The sequence below is a fragment of the Neovison vison genome, chromosome 3 (assembly GCF_020171115.1).
Source record: "Neovison vison isolate M4711 chromosome 3, ASM_NN_V1, whole genome shotgun sequence".
Classification (NCBI taxonomy): domain Eukaryota; kingdom Metazoa; phylum Chordata; class Mammalia; order Carnivora; family Mustelidae; genus Neogale; species Neogale vison.
The window spans coordinates 97701128-97728751 of NC_058093.1; the positions used below are offsets into that span (position 1 = coordinate 97701128).

Here is a 27624-nt window from a genome sequence, read left to right on the forward strand (position 1 = left end):
ATGGGGCTACAATGTGTTGGGATTATTTTAGAGGTAATGACTGTGTTGGTGGGGGTTGAAGAGGGGTTTGGCAGAAACGCTTTAAACCTTGGGTTCTGGGACTCCAAATGTCCTGAATAGAGGTTAACATAAAAATTATCATGCATGACCTAAGCTATGTGGCTGATGTGCTCCATGTAGTATCTTAGATTATGTCCAGAACAGAGCCAAGGCTTCTAGCTAGATCATAATTTTCTGAGAAAATTCATAGAATTTCACTCTTAAGTGGATGCAGATAAGTTATCCCTTTTACATTTCAGATCTTTTAGTATCAAAGTGGGATTCACAGACCAGAAGCATCAGCTTATTAGACACGCAGAATCTCAGACTTTACAGTAGACCTGTACTGTGGACTTAATCAGAATCTGCATTTTAATGACTCCACCAGATATCCCTATTCTTGAATCTGAGAAGCACTGGTTTATCCAGCTATCTATAGAACTTCTTTTATTCCTGAGCCTTCAAAGCCCAAATAAAAGGAAACAATTCATTCCAAGGAAAGAAAAATCCCCAATAATTAAAAGTTTTGATTATCGGGGTGCCTGGGTGGCTCAGTGGGTTAAAGCCTCTGCTTTCGGCTCAGGTCATGGTCCCAGGGTCCTGGGATGGAGCCCCACATCGGGCTCTCTGCTCAGCGGGGAGCCTGCTTCTTCCTCTCTCTCTGCCTGCCTCTCTGCCTGCTTGTGATCTCTGTCTGTCAAATAAATAAATAAAATCTTAAAAAAAAAAAAGAAGTTTTGATTATCACTGTTCATAATCTGGGAGACAAGAAGGGACAAGAAGGCGGAAGCACAAGAAGGGAAGTATGGCCATATACGCTTACATAGGCATATGTGCATGCATACACATTGCGTGTGTGCATGCACACGCACACACACATACCCTTAACCTTGCTGTCTCGAGCCATCAGTGTAAGGGAGTGCTCATCAACTGTTTTACTTCTGCAAGGCATTTCAGCCCACTTCCCCACAAGTGAACAGCACTCTCAATTCAATTAAACATTGAACAGAAACAAGATAAACATCTTTGAGACTTTTTCATACATTTCATCTTGACAGCTATTATTACTTAGGACACCTTTAATGTCATATTATACATTTTATGGTTTATTATGAGTTCTTTCCATTGGTTTTAGCATATGAATAGTTATTTCAATCTTGATTTACTAGGCTTTGAGCATTTTTTTTTCCCTTGCATCAGGATTGTTTGGGACATACAGGTTGTGGAAGGAGATTACCATAAAAGAAGAGGAAAAAAAAAACCCTAAAGAGAAAAAAGCTTCCAGGTAGCTGGACATATTCTAATTACTATGTAAAGTCTTAGCAAAAAACGTATGGCCTTCTGACTTTTTTTTTACTATATCCATTTCCTGGATTGTTTTGGCTTTTCAGTTGTATACTAAAGCATTTAATGGAAAATAATGAATTCAGCAATGTAAGGGGACATCACAATTAAACCTTGTGCTGGATCATTTCAAAACATTGTTTTTCATAAACAGTTTCCTTAACAAGTCATGTTGTTTTCAGTGGGCTTTGCAGAGTTTAGAGCACATTCTGCCCAACTGGCCCCAGATGGAAAATGTGCTCTTGAAATTGGATGGTTTTTTAAGTGTAGCTCTCCACAGCCTTCTGAAAGGGAAAAAAAAAAAAAAAAAAAAAAAAGCTTGAACAGAATGCATTTAGTAGCATGGTCTATAATTCCCCCAGCATCCCACGTATTTGGATGTTTTTGCTTCTGGCTGTGGAATTTTTCTAATTTAATTAACTCATTAGCGTTAGCAGATGACACAGTGTGAAAATTCTTTTCCCTAGTCACTTATCTAAATATTCCTCCAGTCCTCTGGGGTAATGTGCACACTTTATTTATTTTTAAAAGTTATTTATTTATCCATTTCATTTTTATACTGAGTTTCCCCTTAGGAGTTCATTCATGGGCAACATACGGGCATTTCATGTAATGAAATAGAAATGTTTCTTAACACGATAAATGGAGAGGAGGTAGAGAAGGGAACTAAACAGGGGGAACAGCTTTACTAAGAAGAACTGGGAGGAAAGAACAGATGGTTGGAGAAGAGCAGCCAGAGCTGAAATGCTTATCCTGGTCCAAAACCCTGCCATTCTGTCTCTTAGCTTTTGGTTGATACACTGTAAAAAATGTAGCAATAGTTTCTGTCTGGAAATCAGCTGGAAATACTTGAATGGCAAAGAAGGCAAGTTTTGCAGAAATTATTCCTGCCAGAAGTGAGTCTTCTTTGTGCCAGAAATATTCATTCATTCACATTTTTTTACCCTTTTACTTCCATCCCTCCTTAAAAGTTGATGATATGTGCTTTACATCCTTCTTTCTTCTTCTTCTCTTTCTTAGGGCTGAACATGAGGTCTGGGACCAAAATAGATATTGGATAAATATTATTGAATTCCGAATGAAAAAGATTCTATTGAGTTATAACTAACAGTTGTTGAGTATCTACTCAGTACTTTATTTTTTATTATTTTATTTTATTTTTTAAAGATTTTATTTAATTATTTGAGAGAGAGAGAGAGCGAGCGAGCATGAACAGGGAGGAGAGGAAGAAGCAGGCTCCCTGTAAGCGAGGAGCCCCACTCAGGGCTCGCAGGACCCTGAGATCATGACCTGAGCTGAAAGCAGAAGCTTAACTGACTGAGCCACCCAGGTGCCCCTCTACTCAGTATTTTAAAATGAGCATCTTAAACCTCAGAGCCATTCCCTTAATGTGATTGCTGCTCTCGGTATTTTAGTTTTATCTATGGGAAAACTGAGACCAAGCAACGTTGCACAAATTGCTCAAGTTCACAGACATCACTTAGGGCCCCAGAAATTTTCAGTTGGAGAATTTGAACTCAGGACTATCCACGATACTGCTACCCAGAAGGATGTGGACATGGCATAATCAGGATGGATGGAACCTCCAGCCACCACGATGGAGCTTCTTTGTGTCCCAGCTGGGAGAAAATCATCCCCTGAGTTTCTGTAGCAAATACATAGTTTCAGGTAATGGAAGGGGGTTGACACTGAATTGTATATTTTGAAAGGCTAAACTTTATGGTATGTGAATTATTGCTCAAAAACGTATCTAAAGAGGAAGGGTTGGACATGGATTAAATTTTGGCTGCTTTCGAGGTCTGAAGAGCTTACCCTGCCCTCCAGTCCCAAGGGACTTAATTCAGATTAGCGTCAGTGCTTTACCTGTTGGAGTTTGCTGAGCTGCGTGCTGAACGACAGCAGAGATGCCCAGACTCTGCCTGCCCAGGAGTCTCCTTGTTCCTGTGCTGGTGGCAGCCGTTTATGTCAAGAAACCCCGAGGCAGTAATTCCTAGGGTTCCTTTCTGGCATTTCAACTCTCAGCATTATGTTCCTGAGTAACTTCTAGGGTGAGAAGTTTATAAACATGAGCTCATGAAATCATTCTTTAAAACCAATTTTCATCATCATGCAAGATTTTCCTCCACTTCAAAGTAAAAAGCGGCTGTTACACCCTGCAGAGAGTGTTTCCAGCTACCAATTTATCTGGCAAGGATGGGCTGCATTTGGGAAATCTGTTCACATGCAATCTTTTAAATCAGTTTCAGGGTGCTGTTAGGGTTTGAATAGACATTTTGTTTTTGTAAGTCTTATTGTTTGGTATTTTTTTTTTTTTTTATTCTCCTGTCCAGGGTGGAGAGAGTGATTTTCTGTTCAGAGTGTGTGTGCACACACATGAGCACTCACATACATGTTCATACACACCCACACATGTGTGCAACCCACACCTACTTATATACACGTGTGAGAACTTCATGAATAGATGTATCGATAGCAGAAAACTATTGAGCCAGCAACTCTTCTAAAAAGAAGCTTCTGTGTATGTATTTAAAGTATAAGAAAAGCCAACATCTTTCCTTTTTGTGGACTTAAATACATCCAGATGAAAAGACTTCAGTACAAACCTGACAGGAGTTTCAAACATTCTATTTGGTAGCGATAAGCAGATCTTAAGAGATTCACAGTTTCCTCTCTTCCCCCCCTGCTCTTTCCGTGCAGAAACGAGAGCAAGATACTCTTCGAGGACCATGGGGAGAAGAACAGGAGTGGGTCTTGGAACATTTTTCCACTTTTCCAGATTTTCTTCCACTCTTGTCCTTGGTGAGGGAGGTTCTCTCCCTCATTCTCTGAATGAGTTTCTACGATTCTGTTTGTGCATTAATTTGGAATCTAGATATGTTGTTTCTCTTTAGTCAACATTAGTTTTTGCACGAAGCAAAAGTCCAGTTTAAGGAGGATGATTAGTGTGCTGGACAGAACAAGCATTCAGAGGGAGATGGTGATCCAAATTGTTTGTATCTAATATTCTTCTTTGAGGTTAGCGTTTTCAGATTAGTTGTGGTGCCTGAAGAAAGACAATTGTGTCTATCAGCCCCTATGTGTTCCTTGGCCCTTGAGAAGGGAAAGAGACCAGGAAAGGGGACATATCTTCACCCTTTCAAGCTGGTGCTGCATGTTGGAGCCTTTCAGGGAGCTTAAAGTCTATGCCAATTGATTGATTTGAGCTCCGTGACTCCCCAGGGACTCCAGTAGATGGCAAAGTTTGAGAACCACTGCTTCAACCAGTGGTTACTGACCCAGGCTGCTATCGCCTGGCTCTGGTGCCAGGGGGCCCTGTCTCTAGAGATTCCAGGGTTCTGGGAGGGCCTGTGGGCATTGGTCTGTTTTATAAGGTCTCCAGGTGATTCTAGGACAACCAGGGTGGAGATCTATGAACTACCTTGTCGGGGACAAGAACCTTGCTGCCCTCTTCTTCTGTCTTTGGCACGTTCAATTTTGAAATCATTTTTTGTAGGATTTATACCATGTAGGATGCTAGGTACTGCAAGGGATGGTGTCGATGAGTTTGACCCGATTTCTGTCCTCTGGTTGTGTTTGAGGCTGCAAACAATCCTAGTTTGCATAGCTCGTTGCTTCACAAAGCTGACTAAAAAAAATATCTTGACTCCTCCATTGTCTCATTGCAACCTCACAGGAGCCTGGTGAACAGATTGGCAAACGTAAACTCACAGAAGGTAGGGAACATCCTCAGGTTTACGTGGCAAAGGGGGCTGAGAGCTCAATCTTCTAATGCCTTTGGTTCTACCTTTTTTCTCCATTTCTTCAGGCACTACCATTAACATTTCAGAGCAGAGGTGGGGAGTGGGGGAATCAGAGACGCAGGAATTGCTGTGGAGAGAAGTTCTCAGCATATATGTGAGTGTATGCGAGAGTGTGAGTGTGTCTGCATGTGTGTGGCTACATGCTTGTGAGGAAATACGCCTTTGAGGTTTATTTAATGGTGTTGTTTAGGTATAGTCCCTTGAAAATTATGCAGTCTGTTAATAAAGTCTGGCAGGATAAAGAAATCACTGATGTCTTTAGGAATATTAAAGGGTCTGCTTACCCTTGAAAAGCCATTATTATCTGTGAGGAAAATTAAAGAGAGTTTATGAAGGTCAACACAGATCCTACAGATACCAAGAAATGGTATTTTCATCAGTTAGAGAGAGATGTACATGAGAGGAGAGGGGAGACGGGGTATCGAGGTCCATCAGTCAAGAAAAGATGCTTAATATCGTGTCTTCCTTTAACCCTTTGACCATTTTCCTCCCCTTGCAAGAGTGGGAGAGGCTTTCTACCCATCACGTGGAGGCAGATGTGTGTTCTTTATGACATAGAGTTGTTAGAAGCAATAGAAGGTATGAACAGGACTCAGTTATGGTCCTTTGTAAGTTCAGGCATGTCCTAAGCACAATTTTTAAGTTGGTAATAGTTTTAAAATCAAGATAAAATGTTTTCTTTGAGGCTTGAGTATGTCTGTGTGTTTGACTAATAAAGTAATTTCAGGTTTATAAATGTGTAGAGAAGTTCTTTGCTTTAGCCATATTATATTGCCACTGGCTTTTTATGTGTTCACAAAGATGGCTGTAAATATTCATTTATTCATTTATTCACATGAACAACAAGTGCTCATTGAGTGTCTATCCTGTTGCTATGCATAGGCATTATACTACGTAGGAGAACTTAAGATATTGTCACTGTTCTCCAAGAACTTCATGTCTGGTAGGATTTCTAATTCAACACTATTGCCCAGAAGGCTCACAGAAAGGAGACCAGGAGTTGCCCAAGGAAGGATGGTGGCCTGTCTAGGGATATCTCTATGGGGTGTGAATCTATTATTGTCAAGCCTGGGAAAGATAAACCACTCTAGATATTCAAACTGAGAGAGAATTAATGCAAGGAATTTTTTAATGAAACTGTTGGAAAAGCAGGAGGAGCAAAAGGCCTAAGTGGGCGGTACTCAAAGTCTTGGAAGCTGCTACCTCCTGTTTTTATACTGTGCTTGATGGAGGAATCACAGAAGTTACTAGATCATACAGTCACCTGCTGTTGATGCCGCTTCTCTGCAGCTAGAAGGACTTTTCCCTTGCTGTTGCCTTCTCATCTCTCACTGCCTATTGGCAGAACCCAAGTTGGCCAACTGACTAAGAAATCTTGATAGTTTGTACATCTAGACCTGAAATAAAGAGAACAGTGTAACAAGGGAAGGTAGGGATGGGTGGGAGGTAGTAATGGCATGAAATCCAAGAGTGAATTAACCAGCAGAAAGGGATAGGGTCTGGAAGTAGCCATTGACATCTAGAGTTTTCTGTCAGGTTTTAGACTTAGAAACTTACAGTTAGTTAGAAAACTTATTAGTTTAACTTATTATTAGTACCTGGAGCTGTGATCAGACTTTGAATTCTGACTGAAATTAATTCATATAGATGGAAACATATCCCCTAAAAATTCATGTTGGAGCCCTAGCCCCAAAAGGACTATATTTGGAGTTAGGGCCTTTTAGGTGGAGGTGATTAAGGTTAAATGAAGTCTTAAGAGTGGGGGCCTCATTCAATAGCATTGATGCCCATATAAGAAAAAGAAAAGAAAAGAAAGAGGCACCAGAAGTATGTGTGCAAAGGAAAAGGTCATGTGAGGACACAGAAGGTAGTCAAATGCAAGCAAAGGAGAGACGTCTCACCAGAAACCAACACTGTTGCTTCCTTGATCTTGAATTTCCAGTTTCCAGAACTGTAAGAAAAAGCCATGTTTATTGTTGAAGCCACCGAGTCTGTGATATTCTGTTATGGCAGCACAAGCTGAGTAATATACTAAGCAAATACATAAATGATGAATGTAAAGAGTCAGATACTGAATTGCAAATTTGTACTAAAAAATGCAACTTTTCAAAAGATTGCCTCCTTATATTTGCTGGTCAATACATTCTTCCTCTATAAGTGAAATGACTTGGGAATCAAATAAAATTGGAAGATTGATTTATGGCGGTAGTCTCTAATCAGGGGCTTTTGTTGGATGATACAAATGGCCAGTGAAATACCAAAGTGTCTGGGATCTGGCATGTTCATGTCCCCTCTAGACTTGCAGTCCTTTCTGGGTATGTGTAAATGTGGGCACTCTTCACTTGACAATGCTGGAAGTGGAATCTGTCAGCCTTTCTGACTTTTCCTTTGTGGACTCCTCCCCTTTTCATATCGACACATCTTGGTTGCCATTTTGTTTCTTGCATAGTATTGTGTGGTCTTGCATTGATCCTTTTGGATATCTTTACTTTGATCCTTTCCATGATTGCTTTATGGTATAATTCATGATTTTTCCAGTTCTTGGGATGGGGTGGTACATACAGTTAGGGTAGTAACTGGCCAGGACACATGGCTTCAGCGGTGCAACTTGTTGCCATTGACCATGTCCTTCTGATTGGCCAATCCCTGTGTCTTATCAGTTGCTGATTTTTTTTTTTTAAAGATTTTATTTATTTATCAGAGAGAGAGGGAGAGAGTGAGCACAGGCAGACAGTATGGCAGGCAGAGGCAGAGGCAGAGGGAGAAGCAGGCTCCCTGCCAAGCAAGGAGCCCAATGTGGGACTCTATCCCAGGATGCTGGGATCATGACCTGAGCCGAAGGCAGCGCTTAACCAACTGAGCCACCCAGGCGTCCCAGTTGCTGATGTTTTGAAGGTCAATCTCTGCCTATATAACTGGCACTATAAAGTATGAAAAGCATGAAAAGAAACTGACTGGATTAAACCATTCAGTCAGCCTTCCACATAGCAAACTAGGCTGTTTCAGAACTTTTGAAAAGATTCCTGTTTCCCAAAATGACAGTCTCATCAGCCTATTATGGAGCATAAAATCACGTCACTAGCATTGCTTATGAAAGAGTTTAATCATACTTACCAGAAAGGATGATAAATATATCTGATATTTAAAGCTTACCTAGTATGTGCCAGGTAGTGGGAAAGTTCTTTAAATGGATCATCTCAGGGACACCTGGGTGGCTCAGTTGGTTAAGCTACTGCCTTCGGCTCAGGTCATGATCCCAGGGTCCTGGGATTGTCGGGCTCCTTGCTCAGCAGGGAGCCTGCTTCTCTCGCTGCCTCTGCCACCCTTTCTGCCTGCTTGTGTGTACTCTCTCTCTCTCTCTGGCAAATAAATAAAATCTTAAAAAAAATGGATCGTCTCATTAATCATCACAATAACCCCACTATGAATCAGGACCTATTATTAATGCCATTTTGTAGATGAATCAGTTGAAACCTAGAGAGATTAAATTGTTTAATGTTTTCAGCTAGTAAGGAGTAACCAAACCTTAAGATTAAGTGTTATGCTCAGAACAGACAAGTTGCCTTGTCCTACAAGACACTTGTGTGATGTAATTGCTGCTTATGGCTTAGAACTTTTCTCATACATTGTCTTCCCAGCTTCTTTGTTCCTAAAAAACTGGTTCCCTCTTCTGGGGGGCACACAAACCTCTTTCTGGCTTTTTCCCAGCAGAAAGATTGGTCCCTCTATCTGGAATGCTTTTTACCCATATTTTTATGACTGGCTTCTATTTTTACCATTCTGTCTAAAGGGTTCTCCCTTTATACATGCTTGACACTCCTTAATACCACCTCCTGAAGATTATTTCCTTCATAAGCAGATACCTCCCATGGTTTGGAATGTTTGTTTGCTTAGTTGTTTCCTACATCTTCCGTGAAGTTCCATGAAGACAGGAATCTAGTCTCCCTTATACATGGCTATGTTACTAACACCTAAGTACTGGGTCCTTCATATATTAGGTACTTAATAAATACATGCTACATGCCAAAGGATCATCTATTGAGACCTGTCAAATGCCAGGGATCTTTGGGATGTGACTTAGGAAGGCGAAGAATATATTAACAAGAAAAGACAATGAGAAAATGAGTTAAGTGGGGTATGTTTTTGATGGAGGGAGAAATCTCAGGGCCTGAGTCGTCCCTCTAGCTGGAGCCATCATTACAGAGAATATTCTGAGCTGGAAGTGAGGGCACACAGTATGCACACAATGTGTGTGTCTCCTACTGAGATGAGGTGGGGGCAGCAAAGTGGGTGGGAACAGCTGAAAATAGGAAAGGCAAGCCCTTACAACAAATTTCACGGAACTAATAGTTTGGCTGATACTAATAGCATGCAACTAGCTTTGTTCTGGAAAATGCTGCCAAGAGTTTGTTTTTAACTACTAGATTGTACCAACCAGCAAATAAGAACTTCCTGTATTTAAGCTGTGCTAGGTGATGATAGTGGTTGATAATTAAGTCCCTAAGGACTCCCATGAAACATGGGAGAGAAAGAAGTCTTCGGCCAGTGGTGTGACCAGGAAGCTCCTGTGAAGAAGGTGGGACCTGTGCCAGGCCCTGGAGAAGAGAGAATTAGACCTGATGGAGATGAGGGGTGTGATCCAAGCATGGTTTCAGGAACATGCCTCACACATTCAGGGACTGGAAAAGGCTACTTGGCAGGAAATAGACATTGAGCATAATGTTGAAAAATTTGGTTTTATATCCTGAATTCAGGATGGACTCCCAGGAGATTCTGAGTGGATGAGTAATGAATTGAAATTGGTGTTCCTAAAAGCAAGAAGTGGCAGATGAAGGAGAGAGCCTAGGGTTGGGAAGGGAGTTCATCAGTTTCCTACCACTGACCATCATTTGGGCCTGTCTGGGGCATCATTGTCCCCGCCCTCCTTCTGGTTGGGGGAACAAGGAGCAGGAAGCCATATGCAGGGGGCTGTGAGGTCAGATTCTGTTATATCTTCATTAGATTTGGAGTCCTATTTCTTTTCAATTTTATCAAAAGCTGATCGGTAGAGTGTGTTATTAAGTTCAGCTTTACTTTGATAGCAGGACAATGGCTATGTGTTTTTGTATGGATTATGAGGCACTTCTCTACCTCCAGGTGCCTCCTGAATCATCAAAGATGTATTAGATTAGGTTAGCTTAGTATTTAAGGTTAACTGGTTTTTAATGTAATCTGTGCATAATTATAACTGACATGTAAGTTATAGTTTATTGTCTTTAAATCATTGTACATCTACATGTTTTTTGTAGGTTAGAAAGGTGGGTTTCAGAGAAGCTGAATGACTTGTCCAAGGTTACTTGGAGAATGGGTGGGAAAGTATGGACTAAAACCTGTTTCTTTTACTTCAGGTCATTTATATCTTCATGAAGACTAGAAGCTAGTGCTTGACACACACAATATATTCCTACTAACCAAGACACATAGTCATTCTAGAGCTAACCACCACAGTGGAGTACAGGGATTAACTATATCTGATCTGATAAAATGCCATGGGTGTTCAAATACTCATTGATGATGACATGGCCTCCACCGTTTGTGGAATCCACCTGTCCTAGAGGGCATGTATCTTATACGTCCCCCACATCTGTTTAACTTACGTATTTTCCAATGAAATATTGGCAGTGATGTTCAGGTTTCCGTTTCCTCTCCTCATGCCTTGGGCTCAGCCACTCTTGGTTGTGGAGCCTGGTTTTGTCAGTCTGAGCTCATGGAATTTGCAGACAGCATCTATGTGCACCGTAACAGAATGATTCTGGCTGGTAGAGGGAGGACGAGTGTGGAGCAAGCGTGGCATGAAACAGACTGTTTGCTTTTTTCCACAGTCTGCTGATTCAACCTGCAAACCCATTCCCCAACTCCATTAGCAAGACCTATAAAAACACAGGGGCCTCCGTAAAGATGACGCTGACATTCGCAACCCGGAGAGGTCTTTTGAGTTGAGAGAGCCCTGTTTTGCACTTATGGTTCGGGTCTGGATATTTTGGCTGCCACACTTGTTTCTAGTTAGCTAAAAACAAGGGTCTAAACACTTTTCACTCGGATGGTAAAACACATGCTCACTTTTTACAGTGACCCTGGAAACAGAAGGGGAATTCTTATAAATCACAAAGGAAAATAAATAACTTCACCCATGGAGGGAAAGAGACAGCTTGAGAAAAGGGACTTTGGAAAAAGGTTGTCTCTAGACAGCAGTCTTGTGGTAAGTACTAAATATTCATTTACCACTCTATATGTTTTGGCTTAAAATGCATTATTCTTTGACTGTTATTTCCTGAACTCTGCGCTTTTGAAACCTCTATTCCAGTTACCCCATTAGCCATATCCCCTGGGATTTGCGTTCATTTATTTTTTACAAAGTCAAAAGCCAGCAAATTATTGGAATGTTTGTATAGTGTACTTAATAGGCAAATGTCATAATCTGTCAACATTATATGTAATTACATTAATTCCAGCTGAAGTAGACTTTAACCTATACAAAAACACTACTGTAAAGCTGACATTCAATGCCAAGCCTATATATAGTTGTTCCATCCCCCGTTTATCTTCATCTGGGGGATAAGTTGAATAAGAATTAGAGCTTCTGATATTGAAGAGTGAAGCATCCCCGAGACCCTAGGTACGTACCACAGTTCAATTGTTGATAAGCTTTCTTTTTAAGAGTGTGAATGCTGCTGAGTGTCATTCTTAACAACCTGGTTGTGTTTGCTTCTGTGCATGAGAATCTGGTTAGTCCAAGAAAGAGACTAAGTCACTGATTCCAGAAGGTTGGCTGCTCTCTGAGCTCCGATGTGTGCATCCCCTCGTCTCTTCCCTAATGCATATGAACAGAGCAAGAAATCAAGGGAGTCACCTCTTTCTCTTTTGCTCATTGACTGAAATGAAGATTTAGCTCAGCTCCTTCTTTTGCTTGTCGCGGGAGGATGTGCTTTATTCATTTGTGTGCTCCCAGCATCTGGCTGGGAGTCTGGGTCAGAATAGGTATCCAATCAAATATTTGTTGACTGGATTTGTCAGTTGCGTTTTTCCCACCCTGCTGCCATGGGTCTGGCTCTGCCAGTGTAGAGACAAGTTCGTTACCCCATAACAGCTGAGGCTTAGGGTCACAAAGTGTTCCTGGATGTGAGTTTCCGGGAACAAAGAAAAGGATTACGTTGAACTTTTGTGTCTAGTGCCTCTCTCGTTTTTAGATTCAATTTCTGTGTCTGTGTGGGCTGTGCACTGACCAGCCTACCTTCAGAGGCTAAGAACTTTTATAGCATTTTAGATTCTCTTCCCAAAGGATGTGCCTGCCCTCTTCTCATCCCTTAGGTCTTTCTATCTCCGGTCGAATGTGAAATAGCGTGTGTGTGTGTGTGTGTGTGTGTGTGTTTATATATCTATTCCCTGAAGATAGTTTCTGGGGAAACAGGATAAAAAGACATTTTCTCAGCCTCTCCTTTGCCAAAAAAAACCCCACCACTTTTTACCTGACCTGTTAATAGGGTTCGTCATATACCTAAACAGAGGACAGAGATGCTCATATGTTATAATATGAGCAGCACAGAAAAGGTTTTCTTTTAAAAAGGCTTTTTTTTTTTTTTTTAATGAGAGAGAGAGAGCTCACGTGGGTGAGGGGAGGAAGAGAGGAAGACGATAAGTAGACTCCAAGCTAAGCACAGAGCCTGATGTGGGGCTAGATTCCACAGCCCTGAGATCACAACCAAAGCCGAAATCAAGAGTCCGATCCCTAACTCACTGAGCCACCCAGGAGCCCTACAGGAAATGTTCCCTTCACCCCCGTATATCCTCCCTGATTAGCCCCTAAAGTCCTGGATTCTGCCTTCCACACCAGAGAACAGGCAAAGATGCTATCAGTGCAAGCTAGCTAAGCTGTTGTCTTTCGTGGGAGCACTCATTAATAAAAGGTCTTGGATCTTTCCCAAAGGTCAAGTTGCCGAGCAAAATTTTGTTGAGGGAATTGGTAAACAATAAGATACAGGGCATGGAGAGCTGGGATGCAGGGCTGGGCTGGGGCGGGGAGTGGAGAGGCAGTGAATTGCCACAAGAGCTTTGGACATCTGAAAATCAGAGAAAGAGGAAAGAGCCTTAATGAAACCATTGTCCTTATTTAAATTTTGCTCAGGGACAGGCCCGACTGTGAGCATAATCAAAGCCTGTGGTAGCAGCAGTATAAGCTGAAAACCCAAAACCGAGCTTGGGTTCCCCTTTGGCACATGGCCCTACCCTGAGTCTTGTGGGGGCTGCAGACCCGTTTTCTGACTTCAGCATGAGAGAACAGGGAAAGTCAGAACCTGTTGCTTGGCACAACCTGAGAAACTTCATGCTATTCAATATCCCCAAATGATGCTTAAGGAGAGTTTTTACACTAGTGAAATATCTTCCGTGTTTCCTGGAGGTAGATTAAGTGTTATGGCTGCATGGGTATAATTGGGAAGATCCTGAAAGACTGTTGTCTCTATGAGTAGGTGGCCTGAGGGATGGGAGGTCTTAAATGACACTCCGTGTTACACAGCTTAGGCCACATCACTATAAATTAGCCTTCTCTTTTAGAGTTGTGTTCTTTCTTCATAAAAGATGCTGAGGCAGTGACAGCAAAGGTACTCATTTTGAGCCGGTGTTTTGAGAGTGATACCCACTAAGAGTCCCTTGAGTGAATTCTCTTGTGGCCGTCAGGAGGAGAGGTAGACAGGGATGAGGTCAACGCTGACTGGCCGGTTAAAGGACTTGAAGCAAAGACATCAGCCTCCTCTTTGGCTCCCTGCTGCATTCACACAAATAACTGGGAGAGAAACACAAGGTGATAATTCTGGAAAAGGCCTCCTGGACAACACAAGGGGAAAGAAACACCTGGCATCATATGCCGCACTTCTTTCTCAAAGCATGTTTACTTTATTCCACTTTATGTTGTTTTTTTAAATTTTAATTATTTATTTATTTTAATGTTGTTTTTTAAAATTCTAGAATGCTAGGATAGGACTGGGTTATCCAGTCTCCTCACTTGGCAGAAGAAGTTATTAATCAGTGAGGTTCAGTGTTTTTCTCAAGGTTCCACAAGTAGTGTAGGATGCAGGGCTCTTACCCCTCACTTCAGTTCCTTACATTTTACTATATAAAATCCCAGTAAGAGAAGACGCCCCTTTGGAAAACCGAATAGAGGTAAGAGAAATATACTAAATCTTACATCTTGAAATTCTACCACAGTAATCATTATAACCCACATTTTTGAGAATTAGAAGGTCCAGAGGTAATTTCCACTTTCACATTCTGCAGGGAAAAAAAAAATTCCTCATAATGTACAGTAAGAATAAGGTACTATTAACTTCATTACACTTTTTATTTTACATAATCAAATCATGAAGTGTTGAGTAGAAATTATAGCTCCCTTGCAACAGCTTTTAAATTTGTAGGCTAGTGGAACCACAGAATAAAGGAACTCACAGTCAAGATGCTGAAAAAAGCTCCCCATTGGGGGAGAGTTTCTTGTGGTTTTTAGTCACAATTTTGCCTTCAGGACAGGACACAGTGGGGGTTGAGTGTGTGTGTTTGTGTGTATGTATGTGTGTGTGTGTGGGCATCCCCGTAGCATTGAAGTGTTTTTGATGTTGATTTTTTTTTTTTTTTTACTTGATAAATCACCCTTTTTAAAAAGAAAGTGACAGGTAAGTGAAACTGAAATGAAAAATATGTTTCAATGTGGGGGGTAAGTACCCTGAGAGAAAGACAAGTGACTACAAGTTTGCCTTCACCAGTAGGAGTGTGCCAAGGAGCCACACGTTCACGGCAAGTACAGTCTTCTCTCTGATAACAATAAAAATCACCCCAGAAATCGAGGCCTCTTCTTGAACCAAAGCTGTTCCACCCACCCCAGGATGCTTTTTGATCAGAAAAAGTCAGCATTTCACACTGTGCTTTTTTATTTGCAAGAATCATTCCCAGGCTGACTGTACAGTTATATGATACTTGTGGCTATGATAACATTTAGCTGATGAGAGGGCTGGGGAGGGAATTTTCTCTTTCTCTCTCTCTCTTTAACCATCTCACATTCTGATAGGAGAAATTCCCTTTTAATGTGAGGAAAAATTACTTTTTGCTTTTAGACAGGGACGGGAGGAAGTTTCTTTAATAAACGACAGATTCTTTCGCAGTAACCCCATTCCTTTATTTCCCCTTCCAGAAGGAAGACAAAACGTTGGCCACACTAGATCCTCAGCTCTGACAGATGGCAGTTTTGATAAACTTGTGAGAACAGGAAAGACCCCATACCAAGTCCCTCAATTCACCTTTCAGCCTCTCGATAGTTTGTATCCAAACTATTAGAGTGATTAGGCCTTCCATAGGCACACATTTAAACCAAACAGTAAACATCACTAGAAAACCTGCTTTACCTTTAAGACGTTGTAGTCACTATGGGATGTTCTGGATAGGCTCCACTTTTCCCTCCAGAGCCATCCCATCCTTCTCCACCTGCCTATGTACCCCTGGAGGATATACCACACCGGACTTTTCAGTAGGACCCTATGTCTTTTGGCATCTAGTTGGGTTTGGCTAATGGAGGGACCTAACAGATCAGAGGTCAAGAAGAGAGAGAGGTCAAGGTGATGGCTCTCTTATTCTCTTCTGGTCTGGTCCTGGGCCACAGGGACTGCACTGCTCTGCCTATGGTCACAGTTTCTGCTGGGCAACCCTCTCTCACAAAACCACAGTTCTCTCTGTGTTCTGGCACCTTCCCTTTCCTCATGTTCCTTCAGGCTTCTTGGTAGTAATGACTGTTGGATGTTGACAGCCCATCTCATGTTGGTCTGCTTTAGTCTTCCCACACTTTATCCTATGGTTCTTTCCCCAAAATCTTCTCAGTTGAGATGATTTGCCTGTGCCATCGGTTTCCTGCAGAGCCCCCTGACTGATACAAGATCATAGTTTATTTGTGGAAACTGACCTAATCAGCAAGAAAGTTGATATAATACAGAGGAAGTAATTGGTGTGGCATTGACTGAAAGGCATGCTAACAACACATTTCATTGCTGTATTACTTTTTTCCCCCCGAGAACTGTCTTCCCTATATCAAATTGTGATGGTTAATTTTATGTGTCAACTTAACAGAGCTCAAAGGTGCCCAGATACCTGGCAAAATACTACTTCTGAGTGTGTCTGTGAAGTTTCCAGAAGAGATTAGTATGTGCATCAGTAGATCCCCTAAAGAATTTCGCCCTCCCCACTGTGGGTGGGCGTCACCTGACTGAAGACCTGAATAGGTCAGAAAGGCAAAGAAAGTGCAAACCTGCTCTCTGCCTGAGCTGAGACATCTTCTGTCCTTGGATACTGGCACTCCTTGTTTTCAGGACTTTGGACTGGGACTGGGACTTAGAGTATTGGTTCTCAGGACTTCGGTTTGGACTGGAGCTCTATCACTGGGCTTCCTGGGCCACCAGCTTGCAGACAGTATGTCATGGGGCTACTCAGCCTCTATAATCATGACTCCATTCCTTATAATAAGTCTCTCCATATTTATACTTATAGTTATAATTGTATTTACAAAGGGACAGAACCCTGACAGATTCACAAATGTAAATCTCTACTGCTTTGTCTTCAGTGATTTCACCCGTGCTGAGAGACCAGAGGAATCCTAAAGCAGAGTTTCAGCAAACTCTGTGAAAAGTCAAATAGTGAAAGTTTTGGGCTTCCCAGGCCAGCTGGCCCATCACAGCTCCTCAGCTCAGCTGTGAGAACCCGAGAGTAGCCACAGATAATAAATGATATGAATAAATGGACGTGGCTTGTTCCAATAAAACCTAATTTACAGAGGCGGTGGGCTAGATTCGAAAGGATAGCTGCATGTGGTAGAGAAATGGGAAACTTGAAGGTCTATTCACTTTTCCTGGGTGCTGACTTTCTGAATGGCGACTTGTGTTTACCCTCAGGATGCACAGTGTGCGAGGGCAGGCAAAGGAGCAAGTTGAGGACGTCACGCGAAGATGTGTGCACTCAAGGGCATGGATTTGAGCAAAGAATCAAAGCAAATGAATTAAAGCAAGTATTTTAGAAAGCTCAGAACTCATTGGGAACTTTTCTTAATGGAAAAATAGGGATATTGTTGGTGTGGCTCAGTGCAGCCTATGGATTGTGAATATTGCCCCCCGAAATCTGCATTTTTGTAATGCTTCAGGCTCACCTCTAGCTTTCTTGACTCTCTCTGTGCTGGGATTGGGCTGCTCTCACCACAGCAATGCTGTACAGAACACAGGCCACTAGGTTGCTAGAGGTTTCCAGTGACTCAAATCCTAGCTACCCTCGATCCCCTCTACTAACGGAAGCAGGCATGAAATATGGTGGACTCAGTGCCTCTGACCAGGAGACCTTTGTGCTCTGATACCAAGACTGTTTGAGATTTTTCAAGTGATCATCAAGTAGAGAAAAGTCAGTGAGGAAGAGGGAGGTTTTATTCCCCAGCTGCTTCATCCCCTCAATAGGGCTATTATCCCAGCTGCCTCCTGGGTGTCCTGAGAAGAACAGAGACCAGGCACTGGAGCCAGGTCAGTGGGAAGGTGTGGTGTCTGAGGCTCCACCCACGGCCCATTTTTGGAAAAAAGCAGCAGGTGGGGAACAGACCAGCTTTGGCCTGGGTTGGCTACCTTTCCAAAGTGTTGTGCTGAAGCTCACAGCTCCTCTTTGGCAGTAGGTGACCATGAAGGGAGAAAAATACCAGATGCTTAAATGAAAATGTACCCAGTGAATCTGTGCAACAGCGTAGCTGAGCCCATCATGACAGGTCCAGAACACACTGGAGGAATGTCTGGCCCAGCTCCCGGCAGCAGCACAGATCTCTGGGGCTCTGGATAGATTTGGTGTGGATGGGCTGGGAGAACACAGAGAGGATGGACCAGGTAGGTACAGGCCCAAATCCCTGGTTACAGAGTGTCTTAAAGGAGCCCCAGATGGGCAGGAACAGATCAGAACCTGCCAGTACCGAGAGGAAGGCTGGAGATATGAGCAGAATTGCTGCTGAAATGGTCTGAATGGAAGGCAGGATGAAAGAACAGAAATAGAATAAACCCAAGCAGGGGACATAGACTATGGGGGCAGTGGGGACGGGTAAAGTCCAGTGGAGCGCCAGGCTGGCTCAGTCAGTAGACGCGATTCTCAGGGTTGTGAGTTTGAGCCCCATGTTGGGGGTAGAGATTACTTATAAATAAATAAATAAAAATTTTATATCTATCTATCTGTCTATCTTGATGCTTGCTTTGGCAGCAAATACTAGAAGTTGGAATGATACCAAGAGAGAAGATCGGCATGGTCCCCATACAAGGATGATGGTAAAGTCTGACGTGTAAGCCACTTGAGCCAAGCATTAGGTGCGGCCCCGGGTGGCTCCCCTCCCTTGGTTACTGAGGCTTGCTACGTGCCAGGCACTCTGGTCAGCACTTGAGATAGAAGTTGCCATTCAGTACTCAGGATGACTCTTTCAGATGGGAACTTTAATTATTCCTTTCTTACAAATAGAAAAAACTTACCAAGTTAAAGAACTTCCTCAGGGCTATGAAACTTGTGTGCAGTAGACTGCTCACCACTTGAAATCGCTGCCCCTCCTCTGGTGTTGCACGAAGGAATGTCTGCCTTCATTATGGTGACAGCTCACCCCGGATGACTCCTCTTCCCTTCACCTCCCTTCTGTCATCAATGAAAATAAGGCCGTCTGTCACCATAACCGTATATTCCAGAATTCTTAGTAAAATGCCCTTTCCTGAGCTGCCATATTATTTACCTCCGGTCTTCATCCTTGCATTCAATGCTTTGTCTCATACCTGTCCACCTTAAGTCAGGGTCTCTCAATCTGTCTAACATTCTGGACCCTGTATTTCTTTTTTTATTTCTTTTTTTTTTTTTTTAATTTTTAAAGGTTTTATTTATTTATTTATTTGAGAAAGAGAGAGAGAGTGAGAAAGAGAGAGAGAGAGAAAGCGCATGAGAGGGAGAGGCAGACTCCCTGCTGAGCAGGGAGCCCAATGCGGGACTCAATTTCGGGACGCCAGGATCATGACCTGAGCCAAAAGCAGTTCCTTAACCAACAGAGCCACCCAGCTCCCCTCGACCCTGTTGTAGGGTTGGAGGTGTTCTGGGCATGGTAGGATTTTCAGCAGCGTCCCTGACTTCTTTCCACCAGGTGCCAGTAGGCACTCCTCGCCCACTGTGACAACGAAAACTGTCCCTAGATGTGGCCCAGTATTCCCTGGGAAGCAAAATGAGCCGTGACTGAGCTGAATTGTAGGCTCTTAGAGGGCATGAGCCATATCATACTCACATTTGGGTCTCTAAAGTCTGACCCGCGGAAAACAGTGCAAAGAATGAATGCGTGAGTGAACTTACCAGTGAGTGAGTTCATGAGCTAAGTACACGTTAGCAGGAGATACTGGGTATGGAGGAAGCGGGACTACCTGGAGAAAGTTTGGGATGGCAACATTTTCCGTTTTACTGAGTGTGATTCTAGCTTCTGTTTAAAGACTTGTGTTTGCCTCAGAGATTCTTGACATGATACCTGGACCCACCTGAGTTCCAGAGTGCTCGATAGGGCAAATTTATGGAAAGGCTTCAGGGGTTTTGAATTCTCCAAAGTAGATTGTGTTAGATTTTATATGTATGTACCTATGTGCACATTTTTCTGGGGAGGGAGTCCATAGCTATAATCATATTCTCAAAGGTATCCGTGACCTGAGAATGGTTAGGTAGCTTTCTCTGCCATTAGTCTAGCAAGCCTGGTACACAAAACCTGCACACAAGTGGCTTACCTTACCCTGGTCACAGAGCAGGATCTCAGAAGCACGTGGTTCCATCACCTGAACCCACCTGCTGTAGTAAGTGCTCTCTGCCCGCCTCAGACACAGCTCTGCACACACTTGGCATCTCAGAGATCACGTAATCGAAATAGGAACTGGCAACGTTTGGAAAGCCCTCCGTGAATGCTATTATTGATAGATGATGATACTGCATCTTAAGAAATAAGTCCAAATGAGCAGAGACGTTCGCTTGGCATGTTCTGTGTTTTCATAGGGCTCAGGGATCTGCTTGTCATTCTCCTGGTGTCTCATCATCTTTCAACAATGGGAATCATCAGATCATACAAGTTTCCATGGCAACCGAGGTTTCTGTATCCTCCTCTGGCAGCCTAAGATTGTTCCTGCGGCAGATTCTCTAGTGCTTTGTCCGTAACAAGAGGTAGAGCTTTCATGGATCTCCTTAGAAGCTAGTCCTCAAACCCAGGAGGCAGATGGGTGTTCTCTCTTTTCGGTGCCTCGCTTCCCTCTCTAACGTTTCTAATTGATCGGCACAGGAATTGAGCACCTACTAAGTTCAAAGCTCTGTGAAATACCAAGGGTGAAGATCTATGTGAGTTTTAAGAAATGCAAAGCATGATTTCGATTTTGCAAAGCCTTACAAAGTCTAGTCACATATATACAAATCATAGTAATGCCAGGAGGTATACAGTGGTGCAAAGAACAAGAGTGATGGGATTTCGAAAGGAGGTTGCAGCTCTCGCAACTGTATTGGTCAGGATGGGCTTTCCCAAGGAGGAGAGCTTTCATATCTCCCTCAGTGAAATTGGTCTCCAGATTTAGTCTGTGGTGCCCATGAGGTCCCTGAAACAGAAATTTATTGAGAAAACCTCCGTGTCTTAAAACAATAGAGTATGGCTCCAAGGTGCCTAGCTTCAACTTGAGGAATCCCAGAGACCTTAAGGAAGCTCTGTTGTGATACTGAATTATTCCTCTTAACTTTCCTCTTGTCCCCTCTTGCCACCCCCTCCCCCACCCTCTTACCCACACTTCCTGGTGCAGGCACAATGCATCACGTAGCTAAATCATTTTGATTTCCTTTCTTCTCATTTATCAGTGTATGTTATACCAACTGTATATATATGAGCTGTATTTCAGCAGCCTGTCTCACACTAATGTACCACCCTGTACTATAGTTCATTATTATCAATTAATATTTATTAAGCCTCCATAGCATTCATGGCTGGGAACTAGGCAGCACTTTCCTTCTTTCTGTTGCATTGCCACGTTCTGTTGCCTTGGCTCAGCTTAGCCAGTATTTATGATCTTTCTGCCAGTTTTCTATTCATGTGACAGCCCTCACACTCATCCCCGTTTCAATTAATATTTCAAGAGCAAATCCAGGAGCCATTGTATTAAAACGCTTCACTTAAAACCAGATGCACTGCCTCAATGCTGTCCCTTTCGTGTACTAATTTTGCAATTCTGTCCTAACATGGAATCCCATTTGTCCGGGCTTCTCTCTACAAGCCCAAACAGTGGCTCCTCCCGGTTCCTTTACATTCCAGGCAGTTCCAGATGTTTCCTCGTCATAAATTTCACTTCCTTAACTAGGCTTAATGGATCATAATTGTCCATTTCCGAAGATGCCTCTGAGGTTTGCTTGCCTTCTGTCTTTCAGCACCTTTCTGGTCCTTAGTCATAAGCGATTGTCTTCAGCTTGGTATGTTTCCTAATGTAATTAATTCATTGACTGCTCTCATGCACATAGATGTGGGGGGGGAAATAAAATCATTTGGCCTGATAAATTCTGGAGTCCATCTGTCAGTGCCAGCATATAAGTAGGTTCAGGGGCTGTGGGTCCTTCTGGGAAGAGGAGCAGCTGTCAGAGGCTTGACATCCCTGGGGATGGTTCGGCTGTGAGGCTTCTAGTAATCTGATGTGAGTGGGTATAAGGCTGAGCTCGGAGTCTTTGAAGTTACCACCACGTGTGATTGAGCTGTGGCTACTGCTGTCCTCCCCACCCCGCTATGTGGAGTTCTAGCTGCATGGCAGCAGTAGGTAGCTACTCAGAGATCTCATGCACCAAGTTTAGAGCTCTGCTGGTAGGTCCCTGAGGCAGATTATCTGACCTACTTCCTATTCGGTGAGGGCTAGCCAAGTGGAAGTGAAGGTAGGAGAGAGCCAGATCTAATGTTAGCATTTCTCATCCTCTTAGGAGGAGCTGAGGAACTTTCCATGGTTTTGCCTACTGCATCAGCAATATTATTTCATTATTTGCTGCATCACTTGAAGTCCTAGGAGGAAACAGATGGTGTGCTTAAAGCCAGATGATGGAGGACAGTTTAATAAAAGGCTTCTTAAAAGGTAGGGTGGAATGTAGGGTCCTCAGCAAGATGACAGGACAAGAATATGACATGGCCATACAACCCCATGGCTAGAAGGAGACAGCCACCTGGTACCAAGTGTCCCCTTAGGTGCAGGGATGCAGCCACCTGGTGCTGGCCCAACAGGAAGCGGGCTTAGAAACTCGCACCTCCCCTCCCCTTCTCCAGGGCTCTAGGAACCTCCAATTTGCTGACCCCAGTTGGAAACCAGAGGGATAGGGGCCTAGAGACCACCCTGGGCTATTTCTGTTATTCGGCTACTTCTGTTACTAGAAAGAGCTTCTTATGAGTTGTTTTCTAGCCCATTCTCTTGCACTCACCAATCTGGTTTAAGTAGAACAATATGATGTGACACCTTCACAATTTAAGTTCCGCATGGCCAGTGACACGGTCTTCTCTCAGAGATCCCGATAAAAATGCCAGTGCGGGGCTACCTACATGCTGTAGGGGGGCTGGATTACAAGGGGTGTAATGTGGCTGGCAGATTGAGCGTTGCGTTAGAACTCTATGTCCTCAGATTAGAAGTTGAGTGGAGCCCTTCAGTAGGTGTGTGGGCTTCAGCAGGTTTCTTAAACTCTCTGGATCTCTGTGTTCTCAAGAGTGGGGTTTCCATGAGTGTAAAGGGAAATAAAGATCAAAAAAATTGTCTCAGGAACTGCAGGACTCTATGCAGATGGAAAGTAGTGTATTAGAGCTCTGATGGGTTCCTCGCTGCTCAACTTCAGCCTCTCAAAAATATAAGTAGCAGCGGCAGCTTCAGAAGGAAACACAAAGAGCCTACTGTGCGCAGAGCACTTATTTTATTTCGTTTTGTTTTATCTTATCTTATTTTACGTTACTTTATTTTTGTGGAGAGCGTAAGTGGGGAGGGAGAGAGGGAGAGAGAGAATCTGAAGCGGCTCCTGGCCCAGCACAGAGCAAGGTGTGGGGCTTCATGCTATGGTCCTGATACCATGACCTGAGCTGAAATCAAGAGTCGGACACTTAACCGACTGAGACACCCAGGCGACCCCAGAGCACTCATTTTAAAGGGTGCAGAGCGAAGAGATGGCATGTAATGTAGTAGGAAGAACACGGGTGGTTCCGAGAATCAAGGGAAGGGATTCCAACAGAGCACGCAGCCTTGTGCGTGGGGCCGCCTCCTCCCCCAGGGCGGCAAACGCGTGGAGCCGGCTGACTTGGCGGCTCCAGACGACAGTTTTCTTTGTCTGCAGATGGAAGGAGACATTCAGCAAAGATTCTTTTTTTCCTGTTGGTTTGCGTATATTCATATGCGATGTTTAAAAACTGATGGCATACCCGTGATGCTATCAGCCAGAAATGTTCACCAGGTGTTAACTACAGGTTGTATCTGACCGAACCGTGGAGTCCTTTCTTCTGAGGCCAGCTGCCTCCCTCGTCCTCTGCTAATGAGCTGTGCTCCAGACCTTCTTATATGGGGCGTGACATTTTTCTGAAACTTTTGGCCTCCTGCTCTCACCCTTGAAGCTCAGCCATTGTCTATTTACAACAGGCAGTTTTATTCCAAAGCTGCCAGGAGCGCCGTAGCCTTCTAAACAAGCGTACAATGATTCCCTGTGCACAGGGTCCCGCTGGGTCCTCGGCCCCAGGCCCTGGCCCCTGATAGGATCAGGCTGGAGACTGGGCTGCAGAGCCCTCTTTTGTTCTCTTCTGCCTTCGATTGCTTTGAGCTGTGCCAACTCAGAGCAGTGGGAGACTCGATTTGGGGAAGGGGTTGGAGATCATTTCCCATGTGACTCTATGTCTTTACTTCGATGGGGGAAGACAGGCTCAGAGGGTTCGGAGCGGGAAAGATTTTCCACTACATAAAGAGAACGAAAGAGGAAACAGGGTCCCAGTGGCCTCTTGCCAGGCCCCAGGAATGCGCCAACCCTGGGAATTGGCCCCTGGCCAGCCTCCTCAGAGGCTGCTGACTTGGGAAAACTGGCTCTCTGGCTGCTGCCAAGAATGCAAACAATGGTCTTTTGGTTATTTCACTTTTGAAAGTTAGGCTTTTGTTTTATTATCACCAAAGGTAACATTTATTGGGCACCTAGGTATACATGCCAAGAGATAAAATGCATGATTGGAAGTCAGTGTAACTTAAACCGAGCAGAAACACCAGGGTCCTCATATAATATTTACAGCCTGCTTCTAATTAGGGCCTAATCCTGTTCGGGCATGTTGGTACCTTAGCTGTGAGTGCCCAATGGTACTGAAATTCTAGAATTAAAATCAGTTTTTAAGTGCTAGAGTGAGCTGTATTTATGTCACTTGAAAGGGCTGACATAAAACTTATTCAGTTGTCATTCACTTGAGAAAGGACTTTGAGATAATGAAAAGCCCAGAACTGGGGTGTTCTGAGGAGTTGGAGAAACTGAGATCTAGTCATTGGCTCAGATTACTGAATCCTGGGATGGAAAATGGAGGCACCTACCACACCTTTCACCTCAGTGTATGATCACATTGTATGAAATAAGGATGATGTTTGTGAACAATCAGATGATCTTAAATTAGTCCATATGGTTTTGCATTTCCATCTCAGTCAGTGCTGTTGATTATTAATAATAATAACAGCAGTTAATATGATACATTTTTATATCCTGGCTTCTGGACTTAATATTTTATTTGCACTAGCTCACTGAATTTTCGTAAAAACTCTACAGGGAGATACTATTCATCCCCTTATTTAGATGAAGAAGCTGAGGCTTAGGAATTCAGTGACTTGTCCAAGATCACATGACTAATAAAGTGAGGCCCTTCTGACCCCAAGGCTCATACTGCTGACACCTGTACTGCCTATGTGTACCTTAAATACCTCTCAGAGTCGGGAGGAGCATGTGTCTCTCTGCTGGAATCAGTGACTTTTGTGGCTTCCACTTCCTGTGCTGGTGGGGTTGGCTGACTTCCAGACTCCATGTCAGTGCCATAGCTCCGACGGCCATTTTTACAGTGGTTCCTCTCCAAGTAGTTTCTCTGGAGCTTTTTACTCAGATAACAGTCTGGCCTCCCTCATGTGTAGGAACCTTCCCTTGGGCTGCGATGAGAGGTCCTACCAGTATTCTGAGCTGTGGAAGAGTGGGGAAGCCTTCTCTGAAGGAGTACCTGAAAGAAGTGTAGGCCTAGAGGCCCTCACAACTCATTTTAAGAAACTTCTATTTATGTGAATCCAGATTTATACAAAAGATGCATCAGGGGTTGCTGTTCCTCTTTTCAGAGAGATTCCTCATACAACAAAGAACTCACCAGAAGATTTTTTTTTTAAACAGACTTTAATGCCTTTTAAATTGAATTGAATTTTAAAAATTCAATTTGTGGCAGTAGTTTCCCATGGAGCTAAATGTCCAACATCAGACCTTTTTTCCTCCTTTGATGGAAAACAGATCACAGATGATATTTCGGGTTGAAGCACTTTCCCCAGGAGTCCTGAACGGCCTGGAGAGCCTGTCGTTGTACATGGGGAGAGTTTTTACTCAGGGGACAAAGAGGAAAGTCACAATGAGGACTCCCAGGCTCTGACTCCTCCCTGGTGGTATCTTTCTTCCTTCTGAACTCTTAACAGTCCTGGTGGGGATGACGGACAGTGTGGTGTACAGCAAAGAATGGCTGGTATCCTGCTGTTAATCCAGAGTGAATCAGATATCTTCAGACTCTCTTGCTCTTGTCTGAAGGACTTCTGTGAGTCTGCAAAACTTCTTCCCTCATTACAAATTATAATCATTAAATGTTTACTTTTATGCCTACCATAAGGCCCAATCTTCTGAAAATACGAAAGGAATAGAAGAAAGCAGGGAAATTAACTTAGAAATGGAGTATTGGCCATTGGTGACATGCTGGGCACTGCACAGATCGATCGTACCAATTTTGATGAATTCTCTTATTCAGATATTTATTGTGTTTGGTTCTTCAAGGAATTCTGTGGTGAATAAGACAACTGTCACCCTTCTTTCATGGAGTTAATATTCAAATAATTTTCCCAGCAACCTGTGAAGCATGTATCGTAAGTCCCATTTTAGAGATGGGGAAGGTGAGGCTCTAAAGGGTTAAATACCTTGTCCCAAATCATGTAAGTTAGCAGGAGTTGGCACCAAGTTTCTGAACCAGAACCATGTCTGACCAAAGGCCAATTTCTCAATTGTTCTAGTCTCTGTACTATTTGTAACAGTCAATTAAGGATCAAATCTGTTTTACTTGGTTAATGAAATACTGTCTGTAAATAACAGCAACAAAACCTTGTGTTTAAGTGAGTTAACTAAGAGGAGTCTTAACCTAACAGGAGCAGGGAGAGAGTTTATCCTTTTTCCTCTGTGGTCACCGGATGGCAGGAGGAAATTGGAAAAGCAAATACAGTGGTTATTAGAAGAGGCACAACCATTCCAGCCACCTATTTGATTTTCAAAGTCTGGTGCTCAGAAAGGATCCAGCTCCAGATGACGGGCTCCTGTCGATAAGCAGGCTGCTGCTGCAGGGCTCCTTTAGAAAGGAGAATGAAACCAGCTAACAGCACACACAGCTCTCAGCATTGTAGAATAAGACCCAGCTCGGCTACTGACCAGCGGTCTGCCCTCCTCAAACACTTTACATTTTCCTGAGCTCCTGTTTCCTTCTGGACTTACAAAGGACCAAGTGCTGCGAGAACAGCACCAACAGAGGAAGTTTGAGAACGTGAAAGCTTAAACCCCAGGAGCAGGGAGAAATGAGATAGAGAACTAGGGAATGGAGCGGGGGTTTTGACTTGTCCGTGGTTCTACCCCAGTGCCCAGCAGAGGGGAGCATTGTGAGAGGGTCCATGATTGGCCAGGGGAAAGGAAAAAAAAAAAAAAAAAGTATGATGGCTGCTACTCTAATAAAGAAAAAACGAAGTGTCATTGCTGGTAGCACGGGCTTTGTTCCTTTGATGTGCCCCTACAGCCACCCAGTGAAGCTTTATCCTGGTGAGCACTGTGTGTAATCCACACATACTCCTCACTAAATGACCAAAGACGGTCCAGCCCTGAGAGCTAGAGGGGCAGAGCCCGCTCTCAGCCGCCCAGGAAGCAGGCTCACTCATCTGGACGTGGTGGAAGACCATTCCCGAAGCCTGCCATGATGCAGAGCAAGGAAAAGGGACCACCTCTGTCCAGGGCCCCACCTCCCACCTCTGCAGGGAGCTTCATCGTTTCCCAGATGCACCTGGAAGCCCATCATCCATTCTTCCACCTATCAAATTTTCATTGAGAACCTTATGTCCAAGGCACTGTGCTCCTATTA

The 27624-nt window shown here is 43.4% G+C and overlaps 1 protein-coding gene across 1 annotated transcript in view; it reads left to right on the forward strand.

The window, feature by feature from the left end:
- NCKAP5 (NCK associated protein 5) overlaps positions 1-27624 on the forward strand; it is a 962745-nt gene that overhangs the window by 123237 nt on the left and 811884 nt on the right. Inside the window, 1 exon segment of the mRNA XM_044242595.1 lies at positions 11292-11421. Coding sequence (XP_044098530.1) covers positions 11353-11421 — 69 coding nt within the window. The 5' untranslated portion in view covers positions 11292-11352.